This window comes from Gavialis gangeticus, unplaced genomic scaffold (genome assembly GCF_001723915.1).
Source record: "Gavialis gangeticus isolate Ggan-Ray unplaced genomic scaffold, GavGan_comp1, whole genome shotgun sequence".
NCBI classification, from domain to species: Eukaryota; Metazoa; Chordata; order Crocodylia; family Gavialidae; genus Gavialis; species Gavialis gangeticus.
Window position 1 is genome coordinate 41,871,858 of NW_017728998.1, and position 13,292 is coordinate 41,885,149.

Sequence of the window (13,292 nt, forward strand, 5' to 3'; positions counted from 1 at the left end):
TGATTGGAAGTGGCCACGGCACTCCCACTCCCCAGCCAGTGCTCGCAGGGGGGGCACCAGCTCTCCCGTCTGCCCCTCCCCAGTCACCTAAGCAGGGAGCACGGCCTGTTAGGGGGTGCACCAGCGCTCTCAGGGGATATGCGTCACCACTGAACTGGGATAACTTCACTCCACCTTCTGAAGAATCAGGGGGCAAAACACTGCTGGGTATCTATATGCTTTAAAAAAAAGGTCTAGTAGCTCCTCCTCTAGTACCTAGCAGTAAGGCACAGTAAAGGCCACCTGCTGCAAAAACTACTTCGAGATGACTGCACACCTTCCCATTCCCAATCTTGGCATAATGTACACTGCTACACAAAACCAATGAAAATTACACCTGCATACATAACCATCCTATCCACACTGAGTACCTGGTGTCACACTATGATTTCACTTTATTTTAGAAATTCTACACATTTAATTGAACTGAACACAAACACTGCACTGTGATTACAAATGCATTTTCTTACCTTGTCCTCAGACTTATAAAAGACCTTATGTGGAGACCCCAAATTGCTCAGAACATCCTGGCACGAATCACCAAAATACACACAGCGTTCAAAAACCCGCATCTTAGCATCAGCTAGTACACCTGGGCCACAACCTGGAGAACATGAAAAAGCCTCACGTTAATAACGCAAATCTAATTCTTCACTTCTGGCTGTTTGTTTATGAAAAAAGAATCTAGGTGATATTACTGCTGACTGTGACATAGGCCCATACCTTAATGGCCAAGTTTAGCCATGCTTTCTCTTGGAAAGCATATTAAGATGCATATTTCTGTGCCTTTTCTCATTTCACAAGATGTAATTTACTCATTTTCACAGTCAAATCCAAATCTGATCAGCTGATATCATCTTCAACTGCCAAGAATTAGTTCTCTCCTTAAAAAGGCTAAATTGCAGTAACTGAAGTATTTTAAAAACTATAAAACATACTATCTGAACAGTCAAAAAGTAGAAACCATGGATCAAAATTCTTTGTCCTTCATCAGATATTTTTATGGATTCCTATATTTTATGGAACATGAACCAAATGCATTCATATATACACAAACCTTATTAAAAACAACAATGAATTTCTAATATATAGATGCATAGTTGAAACATACTATTTATAAGACAAATCACTGTAAGTAACATCCCATTACTAATCATCTGTAAGCCTGTATTCAAACTGTTTGCCAAACAAAAGTTGCCATTTTAATCCCAAAATCAGGTTAACAAATAAAGAAATTACTTCCTTTTATATCTGAAGCATCATTGAAGGGTATTACACACTGAATGATTAAGTTTTCAGCTCAGCTTGCTGTTGGTTAGGTAGAGATTGTCCATTTAGAAAGCCAAATTCACTGCATTTCACCAACAATGGCTTCAACGCTATTCACAGAATTCTGGATATTGAACTCTTAGAAGCCCTCTAAATTTCTAGTCTTTCATGGCCAAAGACCATTTAACTGCTACACACAGACAAGTAGCAGAGCCTCAAATATGATGGGATGCACCCTACCAGGGTCTTTCAACTGCGTTAACACAATAGGTTACTTTTATCATCATTTTTCTGTACCTGGCTGTAAGTCACTCAAACAGGTCTCACTGTTCTACATGGGGACCTTTACCACAATGTTGTGGGTGCAGTGTGGAATTCTCAGTACTAAAAAGCATGCCCACGAATAATTAGCTTCCAATTTGGGAGGTGCTAACTGTAGAGTAGCACAGCGTTTTAACATCCAGCTGTTTGGCTCAGTAAGTTTACCATGTAGACATGCTCATGGAAAGACAAACCCTACATTTCTTCGGCCCATTAGGCATACCCTGCTTGTCTAGCTACTCACTGGGTCACCATAGGTCTCCTGGCTTCTTCAAAGGTTGAGAGAGGGTCTACTTAGTTGTCATTTTAAATTTATGCTTTCCAAAAGCCAACGGAAAGTGACATTTTCCTTACCACCTAACAGTGCTCTCAGCATAATTCAGAAGGCTCTCCTAATAGTCAAGAAAAGGTATTCAAGCTCTATCTCAGGGGTGGGCAATTATTTTGGGCAGAGGGCTGCTTACTGAGTTTTGGCAAGCCATCGAGGGCCACATGATAGGCAGCCAGGGGCAGACAAATATTAATTTTCTAAATTTTTTAGGGGCCCCGTGGGTCAGACAGAATTGCCTGGCAGGCCACATCCAGCCCCCAGGCCGCATTTTGCCCACCCCCGCTCCATCTCCTGGTCCAATAGCTAGTACTTCTCTCTCTTAACTATAACAAAACTGGAATGACCCACACTTACCCTCCCCACCCCCCATCTGCTTAAGACAATTTTAATTAAAAAAAAAAAAAAAAAAAAAAAATCAAGATGCTTACAGAGGAGTTAATTCTAGAAAGGTTGTGGAACCTATTCCCTAAAGGTGCTAAGTTGAGCAAGGAAATAATGGCCTATTGCACACCTGTCCTGCAAATTTTAAAAGTTTGACAATTCATGTAAAAAATAATAAAATATTTATTACAATGTTAACCTTTCCTTTAAAACTTAGGCATGTATTTCATCTAGATTCGACACTCTATCTTAGAAGTGACCAATTTTTCAAAATCATTTACATTATCAGGATAATATAGCTAACTCCTTCCCTAATACAGCAGGATATATGATCCCTGTCCTAGGCAGCTCTCCATTATCTTCCTCTGTAAAGACAGAAGCAAAGTAACTTTAACAAATCTACTATATTTTTATTCATTGGTTTTTATTTCTTACCTTATTTTTTTCCACCTTTTGCATATTGGGAATACATTTTAAAGAGTTTCTTCAACATAAATAGGCTTGAAAAGTTCTTAAGGAAAAAAAAACAGGATCTGCTATTCAAAAGAATTTTGAGTAAACTGACTATACTGCTTGACAATATTTTAAATCTTTTTAAAAGGGGAATTACTGGCAAGCATCTTTCTGCAGCAATATATTTTTCCTTTAGAGTTAGGTAAGACTTTAAAGAGATATGTGGGAAAGTAACCAAACAGCCTGTCACTCACAATGCTGTTTCCAAATACAGAGGCAAGGATTTTTAGTAATAACTTTTATTGGACCAAAAGTATAGTTGGGAGATGGAAGCATGGAGAAAGAAGCAACAGCTCTCTGAACTGTACAGTTGGTCCATTAAAAAACATTATTAAAAATCTTTGCTTCATCTACATTTCCTGGACCATCACAGCAACACCACACTCAGCCTACTCTAAAGCAGAATTGTTTATCACTGAATTCAATTTAGAATGCTAGGTTTAAGACAGCATTGTAAGGTGCATTTCTTACACATCTTTGAGGATTCATCATTAAAACTTAAGCATCTCACAGCTGGGTTCAATGCACAGAACAATGAGTGCCTAGCAGAAGTTGCTTTGTTTCCTGGGATGTATCTGCATTTTCCCCATATTGACTCAAAGAAATAAAATCTATTACCATCAAGAGACACCATGAACTAGGAACTATAAAAACACAATTATTCCTGAAATTCCACAACCACCTGTGATCATCCAGAGGTACGGATACATAGCAGCAGTAGGTTCTTTTTTTATACAATGGCTTATATTTTAAAATAAAAACAAAACACTTTTGAAACATTCCCAGGAAACATAATAAATGACCTATACACGATTTAGTCAAATTTGTCCTTTTCCCAACCTACATAAGGGCGACTCAACACCTGTCTTCAGTAATACCTGCAGTGAGTAAGCGGAGCCGTAAACCTGAGGGTCCAGTTCCATCTCTCAGAACATCAACGTTCTCTGCATACACATTACCAAGGAAACAGCTGAGTGGCATCATGGGAGCCCTGAAACAAATAAGATGTACCAAAAAAATACCCAGGATAGGCCCAAGCTTTGAACTGTCTGTTAGTTTTGAGAGAAGCAAATACAACATACAGAATTGATATGGGAGCACCTACATTCTCCTGAATGAAAAGAGAGGAAAACTAATGTTTGAAACTGATTCGTCAGTTGAGAAAAGTTGATACTATTGAATAAAGTTGTTACACAGCAAAAGGAATAAACATGCAGCATGAAAGAAAGGGTCTTTTATCATGAAAATGAATGTGTTGCTAGTCTCTGGAAGTTACAGCACCTGCATCTAGATTTCAGACTTTGTACACCTCTTGGAACATGTTTCAGAGTCCTTGGCTTCAAATTCATTCTCATGAAAATGAGGGAAATACAATACTTATATCTATTTAATTCAAAGCAATCTTGACATGGTCTGCTTGCAGTCTTTCAGTTATAGTCAACATCTTGAGTATAATTTTATTAATTTTTATTGAGTATAATTTTTATTAATTTATTGGATAATTTTGTCTGCATGCAACCTGTGGACATATCTGAAGGTGATTTACTAAAAATAATATATTTGCTGGTATTCAAAATAAGGAACAAATGGTACTAGCCAATTAATTTCACATATACTTATCATTCATTCAAGTCTAAATAAAATATAAAAGATAAAAATCAGATTTCTTATATTTGTTCTAACAACCCTCCATGATCCAACTATATACATACTTTGTATCTTGCAGACTGTTTCCACTGTAGATGTACATACGTTTCACAGTTGCGCCATGGGGAATTTGTAGAGAAGCAAGGCCATGGGCAAAGTTAGGCTGTGGATATACAAAATGATTCTCACTAACTGTATCGTACACTACATAAGTGCAAAACCACTTCAGTTCAAAATCCTGCACAAGAAACAACTGTATTCATAAGCATGTACTGTAAACCTCAAGAATTAGTTAAGCTGAATTTATGTCTACTATGAAAGTGAAAACGAGCCACAAGACAAAAACAGCTTGCATTACAGCATTTGTTGATTCTTCCTCAATTCTATTATCTGTCAAAAATGGCAGCAGTCTTTCAGTTGGCCTTACAGGGACCCACAAATTCAAATATTCTTGATAAAGTCTGTAGTCTGTGATTAGCATCTTAAGTCTGTCATCTCTGAAAGCATTTGCATTGGTATGCTACATTACTTACAGTACTAGTAAACAACAAAATTAGCTCTAAAATTGAAGGTGTCAGTTATCTTTTGCTATGTTACTCTCACCAGCTTTGTAATACCTCAATAAATCCCCCCAAAATTAGAATTACTATTTCTCCCTCTGTTGGTCTGAAAAACATGTTTTGATGTACCCCTTCCCTTTTCTATAGTGTTTCAATATTTCCCTCTCTCCAACAGTCTGCTTCAGTGTTTTTTTTATATATAGTTTTACAATGATTTGAAAACATCTCCAATGGTGCTTGCAATTTGTTATCCAATAAGTTTCAAAAGCTCAGTGTTCTTCCTAGAAATGTGATGCAATGTCATTCTCTCTAATCCTAAACAAACAGCTTTGACATAAGAAAATTTCACCACTTCCTTAGTCCCCCTCCCAGGACACTTCTGTGAGAGACTGCATTTTCTGCTTCTCCCACTCCCTCCCCATGTTGACCATTTTATCCTATTCTTTGTTTTCTATGTCTACATTACTTTATAATCTACAGAAGAACTTTGCCTCTTATTCTAAAAACCTAATCTCTCCAATAATTTTTTGAAGGTAACCTGATGCTTTGAACTTGATGTGTCAATGTTATTAGCTATTTTGGAGACTGTCAAAGAACTGTAATTGCACGGAGAAGCACCACTTGCCTCTCGAGTCAGAAGTTTTAGAACTATCCCAGATTACTGTATTAGTCAAAATGTGTAACTCATAAAGCACCAAGCTCCTAATACAGTGAGAACACATGCCCTTTTGCTAATTAACCAATTTGACTTACTTCCACTCTCAGTTCTACTTCTGCTCTTCATCATCTTGGAATCTAGTATTTCACTATATACAATTATCTTTACTTGATAAGAATGGGTAACACCCTAGGGTTCATTTTATAAGTTATAGATAATATTTCTATTATTGTTAATGGGAATTGCAGTCCACCTGATGTTGCATCCAGTGGAAACATTTGGAGTATGATATTTGTTACAGGTTTCAATGGGTACAGAAGCTTACCCACTTAAGTATTTAGTAACATCAAAATATTTCGTAACTAAGGAAATATGAACAACATACCAAACATTTATTTTGGCTTCCCAATTCACATAACAGCAGTCTTTTAAAGTCACAGGTGTATTTTACACTGTTGCAATTTAGCTTTGAAAGAATTTGAAGCAGAACTGAGAAAAGGACAGCCATATCCTCTTTTGATATTAAAGCAAAAGCAAGACTTGTTTAGCTAAAACATTTTTAAATACTAATGGAGAAGTTACAGTTAAGAGACAAATTTCTGAGATTTATCTCAATAATGGAACTGCCATTCCCACTTGGCAATAAAAGCAAAACAATATTCAGCTAAAAGCCAGGCATAAACTTTTGATTTGGAAAACATTCAGTTTTGCAAATGAATGGTTTGTTTTGCTTGAAAGTGAGGCAGGCCTATAGGCAATATTTTGCAAATGTTAGGAGAGAAAAAACCAACAGAGACCATGTATTAACTAGGAAAAATTCCTGACCTCATACTTTGGAGTTTCAGTCCATGAGTCTAACTGAAAGGAAAACGAAAGTCCTCTGAAATTGAGGTGAAAAAGTTGTTCAGCTGAGTTGTACACTGCGGGAGGGGGAGAAAAAAAAAAAAAAAAAACCCAAAAGGAGTTATGAAATGGACAGGCATAGTTCAGACCTAACAGCACTTTAAATTGCCTTACTTGCTTCTTGGCTACCTCCTCTACCTCAGTAAAATGTGATGAAATTTAAGAAAAATTATGTAGAATGCCAGGACGTCTTATCACAATAAGCAAATTAAAAATGGAATTAGGGATGTAAACACCAATTAAAAAATATCCATTTAATCTGTTGTAATTACAATGGTTAAACAATTAATCAGTATAGCAACCCCCAACTTGGACCATGTAAGGTTGTTCTAGCCTGGCCTGTGGGGTGCCCTGTCCAGCCTGGCACCAGTAGGGCACATCCAGCCCCTCCAAGGTGCAGTGGGGACTGAGCAGCTCCCCAGGGCTGTGTCTCATAATGAGCCAGGCAGGCCCTCTGAGTCCATCCCTGGGTGCAGACAGGGAAGACAAATGGGGTGCACTGCAGGGCTGAGCTGCAGGCCTGGAGGAGCCATCCCGTGTCCACCTTGCCTCTGCCAGGCTCTGACTTCCACACTCCCCATGCTTTGTGGACAGCAGAGTAGGGGGTGAAAATGAGGGGGGTAGAACTAATACATAATAGTGAGGCTCTGCAGACCCTCATGCAACTGCCTGTAGCCTTCCCACTGCCTGCTGCAAGCATCCCGGACACCGTGACAGGAGGCAGCAGCCTGCCCAGAGTCTTTGCTATTTGCAGCAGAAAGCAGGGAGTCTGCAAGCAGCTGCACCAGGGCCCTCAGAGCCTAGCTATTAAGTACTAGTCACCCACCTCCCCTTCCTCCCTCCCTGCCTGCCCTGCTGGGTTCTGGTTCCTGCTGGGGCACCACACAGCTTGCCTTCTTCCCCTTCCCTGCTGGACTACACCCTGCCCTGCACTAAACAATAACCAGTAAGCTATAACCAGTTATCACTGGTTATCAAATTAGTTATTTAACTGTTCACATCCCTAAATGAAATACTTCAAAAAGAGGGAAAGGGAAATAATAATAATAAAGCATACAGAATGCCTTAAATCTACCTATTTAGCCCTTTAAAAAAAATCTATCCAAGCTTCACTAATATATCATTAACAATACAATTACATCTTAGCATCATTGAAATAATTAAATCAGCAGCAGCTACCAAGCAACCTCTTTTCTGTCCCTTCACCATTATGGGACGCATGCCCTCAGCCTTTTTAAAAACAATGCACCTAACTGGCATAAGTGCTTAAAGATCACCAAATTCAGTACTTTGAGCCAGAAGAACTGCAACATCCAGCATCCTAGAGCTTAGGGAACATTCCACCCAAAGACGTATCTAGCATGAGGGCCCCAGCTAGCCCTGCCACAGCACAGGGATGCACCACTCACATGTGCTAATTCCAGTCTGTTTAGGTCTTGTCACTAGAAACAAGTCTACTAGTCAGTTTGCAAAAGACGTGACTAAATTTGGAATACAAAAAGAAGTTGACTGTCATCACATGACATTTAATGTTTTAATTTACTTCAAAGAATTGCATAATACAAGTGGCAATGAAAGACATCTCAGAATTTACTCTAACAAGACAGACTGTCTTCTGAGGTTTGCAGAAATAAACACTAAGGCAGTTCAGCAGCATAGAAACCATTTTCAAGATGCTGCTACCAAGCTTCAATCAGTTACTGCTATTGGCTGGGTGGAACAGAGCATACAGAGATTGTTCTTTTTACACATTGTACCCACTATATCTGCAAAAGAAGTCAGTAGACAATAGCAGTAAAAAAATGGAGGGAGGGAACGGGAGAGACTTGAAGTGAAGTTTTTCCCCTTCATCCCATTTACTGAAGACGGAAGCTTCACTTTTTTTTTTATTTCACACTTAAGATCATAAAACAGTTTGGCATTGTTTTATAAACTACAATCGTGTGCATTATGAAGCATGTTTGAGTTTCTCAGCTCCAAAATGGGTCACCAGTTCAGACAATGCTGAGGAGGGAAGAAAGGTGTGTATCATGGCACTGGGACATGCACTTGAGCGCACTAATATCAAGGTAAGGTAATTCAGCCTGGTCACTTGTAAGCTTTTTACAGAGAGGTTTGTCTGGTTTCCAGTCACTGGTTAAGAGCAACACCTTAACGACTAACCTGTTCAGAAAGGTGTGAGATTTTGTAAGCTATAGTCTACTTCATCAGCTGCTATATATAAGAACTTTGATTATACAGATAAGCTTAACCAACAGGCAAAAAAACTCTGATAAAATGATCCGTTTTCCACTGTAAGCTTCCAAAAGATCATTATTTGCGTTTGCTGCAGATTGGCCATGAATCAGCTCAAACATTCTTAAATTTGTTCCCTCCTCGTCCTTTTCTTTCAGAGGACTCATATCACTGAAAAGTGATTGTGTGTGCAAACGCCATCCCCCCAAATAATTGTTTTGATTAACAGAAAAATTACTCAGATCTCCTACTTGCAATGAATATACAATGCATCTTTTCCAGAGCCTGTAGCCAGCTGGAGAAGTTTTGCTCTGACCGCTTATAACAAACACAGTATTTGATTAGGCAACTTACATCAGTTCTCATTTGTTACAAATGTTTCTTAATATTTAGGTATAAAAGGCAACAAACTTCTTCTTCCAAGGGAAATCTTTCACCTTCCTCTTAAGATCCAAATTGTTGCGTCATGAAAAAGGTCAGTGTGGGAAAATTCCATTGATTCTGAGGTAAAACAACTTTTCATTTCGAAATGTTAAAAGAAGGCTGAAGTCAAAAGAGAATGCCCTTGATAACCTGACATGGAATTTGTTTTGATTTGCCAAAATATATTCCCAATCTGGGGTAAAGTTTTTGAATCCTCAACATGCTTCTTACTAGGCTCCATGAAGTGTATTTATTAAAAGGAGGAAAGTATAAAAATGCATTAAACCTGCACTGCATGATAAAATTCAGTCACATTTTAGTGAAAACCATGACGTAGATACTAGTAGGAACACCTGTACTTTTTAAGGAAGAAAGAGCTTTTGTATGTGAGAAAATGTATTTTCTATGAGTGAGTTAAGACATCATGACAATTACAATCAGATAAGCAAGCTAGTGCATATTTTTAATTCGGATACAATGAACATATAGAATCTGGGGTAGCTGCAGCTCCAGGAGTCATGCTGTTCTACTACTTCTAGTAAAACTGTATGTATACCAATTTACATGGTTATAAAGAATGCCAGTTATCAAATAAACAAGTCTTATAGCTGTAAACATATCTTTATGGTTCAAATACCAATTCATAGCTTTATGAGCTTTTCTTCCCTTACACATTTCCAAATAAACCAGTCATATCTTTACGTTTACTTGATTTAAATAAGGAAATCAAGGACATTCACTTATCCCAATCTGATATCCAACTGCTATAGCTATAGCAATGTCTCCCTCCAACTACATAATTATTAAAACCATAAAATAGTGCAGGGCCCTCTGTATCACTTAATCCCTGTAACTGGTTGCTTAAGATACTGTCTACAGAGAATTAATGTGGCAAGAAAGCCCCCCAATAACATAGGAGACATTGGTTGTAGCCAATCTGAGACCAGCCTGAAGGTCTCCAAATGAACGTAACAGACAGGAGAATAGATGCTTTAAAGGGACATTTTGCCTACTTTAAATGAAGCTCTTCCCCCTGGTTATAGGCTGGTATTATTTCAGTCTTACGCCTAAATTTGTGTAGAAGGCTTGGGGACAACACAACAGGTCATTCAATTCTAGTTACCCTTTATCCTGAAAGGCGCAGCACAGAAAGGTGCATTTCTGTTCATTATCTGTACACACTAAGTAACTTAGTAAAGCTGCAACCTACCTCCTGGATGTGTTGCTCCAAATGACTGATCAATCTGCTCTATGGTTGGAGCAATTGCCTGAGAGTTAAAATGGACACCACTGAAAAAGAAATAGAAAACAAATGAAACACTGTTAAAGAGGAAGCTATTTAGGGGGTACATTACTTAAAATGATTAAGATACACTAAGTCAGGGGTTGGTAACCCCCAGCATGTGTGCCACAATATAGCATGCAAGGTCATTCGCTTAGGAGGCAAAAGGCAGCCTGGGCTCTGGGGAGCTGCTGCCAGCTAGAGCTGGGCCTGCTTGCAGCAGATGGCCAGGAGGCTGCAAGCCAATGCTGCAAGCAGCCCAGGCTGGCTACATCTGGGAGGCTGCAAACAGCTGCACTGGGCTCCAGAGCTATGGCCTGGCCTGCAACCAAGGCCCCTCCCTTGCTATCCACCAGAAATGAGTGTGCAGCCACACCACCATCCAAACCACACCAAGGGCACTGGTGGTGCAGCTGTTTGCAGCCTGCCAGTCACAGGCAAGTGGTGAAGGAGGGGCCAAGGTTGCACACTGTACATGAGGGACTTGCTGCATTCATCCATTCTCCCCTACAAGCTCCCTAAGTGTCACCTTCCAATCCACCTCTATTTTAGGGACCCCCAGCAGTCCATAATCACACATGCAGTTGGATCCTGTAGGTCTGCTAACCAGATGCCAGAGGTTCTTTGAGTCTCCCCTTCCCCCCCATTTTGGCTTTCAACTTAAAACAATTTTGCATAAACTTTGTTTTCTCCATCCAGCTTAATATTATTTCAATCTGCACACAAGGTTTTTAATGTACTTCATGGTGTAACTGAGACCTTATTCTATTAAAAAAGCTTTAGGCATAGGGATGTTGCATACAGCTGTTTAACAAATACAGTAAAAGCTGCATTATCTGGCACCTTACAAGCTGGCAAGCTCTATTAACTGGCATGCTGGCTTATAAGGTAAAAGCAAAACCAGAAGTGCCCACCATGGCACTTCCGGTTTTGCTGAGCCCCCGCAGCCCGGGGCAAAGCAGCCTGAGCTGCCGAGTCCCCATGGCCAGAGGCATAGCAGCCTGAGCAAGGCCCGCCTCCCTGTCTCTCAAGGCCTGTGGGGGCCACGGGAGCGGTGGTGGCCTGAACAGGCAAAAATGCCTGTTCATGCCCCTCAGTTAACCGTCATATTTTGTTATCCGGTACCCCCCATTCCGCATGGGTGCCAGATAAAGCGTTTGCTGTAATACTACCATTACAAGGAAAAAAAAATAGGAAACTGATCATTTTTACAAATGACTTTTTGAAGTCATCTGAATTCTTCTCCATCTGTTAAACTACTGAGAGCAAAAACAAGTAAAACATATTCCCAGCTAAACAAAAAGAATATTTTATTCCTCATGCTTACAATAGAAAGAACAGGCACAGCTTACTTATTCAAACCAATCTTATGGATGCAGTAAGAATACCAAGCTACCACAATTTTGCCACCAGCCTTAAATCTAGACTACTGATCGAATTACAATCCAATTCATTTGTCATTTTACAGAAACAGAGTTTACAATATTTTAAATAATATAAATCACGGTGAGATAAATTGTTTTATTACAAGGAATTCAATGATACAGGAACTCAATGCAGGCCAGTAGCCTACACACGGTGGGGGGTGAGGGAAGAGAGAGAATGTAATTAGTAAAGTGCGCGAGTCAAAATGACAAAATTATTTTAAAATCACTTACCAATATTTTAACTTCACTTTAGTCAAGTCATAAACTTCAATCACCTGAAAAAAGAAAAAAAGTGTATAAAAATTATTCTGAATTCACAGATATTCAAAAGAAGATATTTAGGACAGACTGACTGACAAAAGGTAAAAGCAGTTATGAAGTTCTCTTTACGTAAAGGAAAGCTGCTCAGTTGGCATCTAACTTGATACAATTAAAAAGTGAAAAACCAATGCCCCAAAATCACATTTCTAAACCACTACAAAGAACTAAGAATTTAACCATACAACTGTCTCAAGGTAAAAACTGTGTCCAAATGCTGGTGAGGAAACAGAAATGAAATTTGCACTATTGTCTAGAGCAGGTGTGGGCAATTATTTCAGGCAGAGGGCTGCTTACCCAGCTTCTGCAGGCTGTAAAGGACCACATGGGTAGCGCTGCCCCTTGACAGGTGCCCCGCCTCCTGGTCACCATCTTGGGACCAATGTCTCAATGTCTTGGGACCAATGTCCCAGTGCCAGCACCGGTGGGACGCAAAGTGGGGCACAGGCTGGCAGGGGTCTCTGGAGCTGGGCTGGGCTGCACCAGAAGGAGAGGGGGGAGCTGGCCCGGCTCCACAGAGTCCCCGCCAGCTGGGAGCCCGTTCTCCTGCCACCCTGCTCTTAGCCCCATCTAGCACTGGCCCCAGGACACCAGTGCAGGCCCTGTGCTCCTGCCGGCTCCCTGCCAACTCACTCCCAGTGTCCCCCTATCCCCGTGGTACAGGTGGAGGCAGTGCACAGCCCTGACCCCCTGCTCTCCAGCAGGGAAGAAGCTGGTGCTGAGTGCAGGGGGGAAAAGCAGCCCCTTGCCTGCCCTGTGCCCGGTGCCCCATGCTGCAGCCACTTGCAGCCTGCCTGTGCCTGCTCAGGACAGCCCCGCACAGGCTGTAAGCGACTGCAACAGGGAGCGCTGGCCATGGGGTGGGGGAGGGGCCAATTTCCTCCATGCCAGGAAGGAGGCCGGGGTGGGGGAAGTGGCACTCCCGCACCCCATGGCCGGTGCTCCCTGCTGCAGCCACTCACAGCCCATGCGGGGCTGTCCGGAG

At 40.6% G+C, this 13,292-nt stretch overlaps 1 protein-coding gene across 4 annotated transcripts in view; it reads right to left on the reverse strand.

The window, feature by feature from the left end:
* The window catches only part of CUNH16orf70 (chromosome unknown C16orf70 homolog), an 81,635-nt gene that overhangs the window by 23,311 nt on the left and 45,032 nt on the right, over positions 1 to 13,292 (reverse strand). For all 4 annotated transcript variants that reach the window (XM_019505776.1, XM_019505777.1, XM_019505778.1 and 1 more), the window contains exons 4-9: positions 12,221 to 12,264; positions 10,491 to 10,570; positions 6,545 to 6,639; positions 4,567 to 4,664; positions 3,733 to 3,845; positions 510 to 643 (exon numbers count right to left, since the gene is read on the reverse strand). In XM_019505776.1, coding sequence (XP_019361321.1) covers positions 510 to 643; positions 3,733 to 3,845; positions 4,567 to 4,664; positions 6,545 to 6,639; positions 10,491 to 10,570; positions 12,221 to 12,264 — 564 coding nt within the window. The remainder of the gene's footprint in view (positions 1 to 509; positions 644 to 3,732; positions 3,846 to 4,566; positions 4,665 to 6,544; positions 6,640 to 10,490; positions 10,571 to 12,220; positions 12,265 to 13,292) is intronic.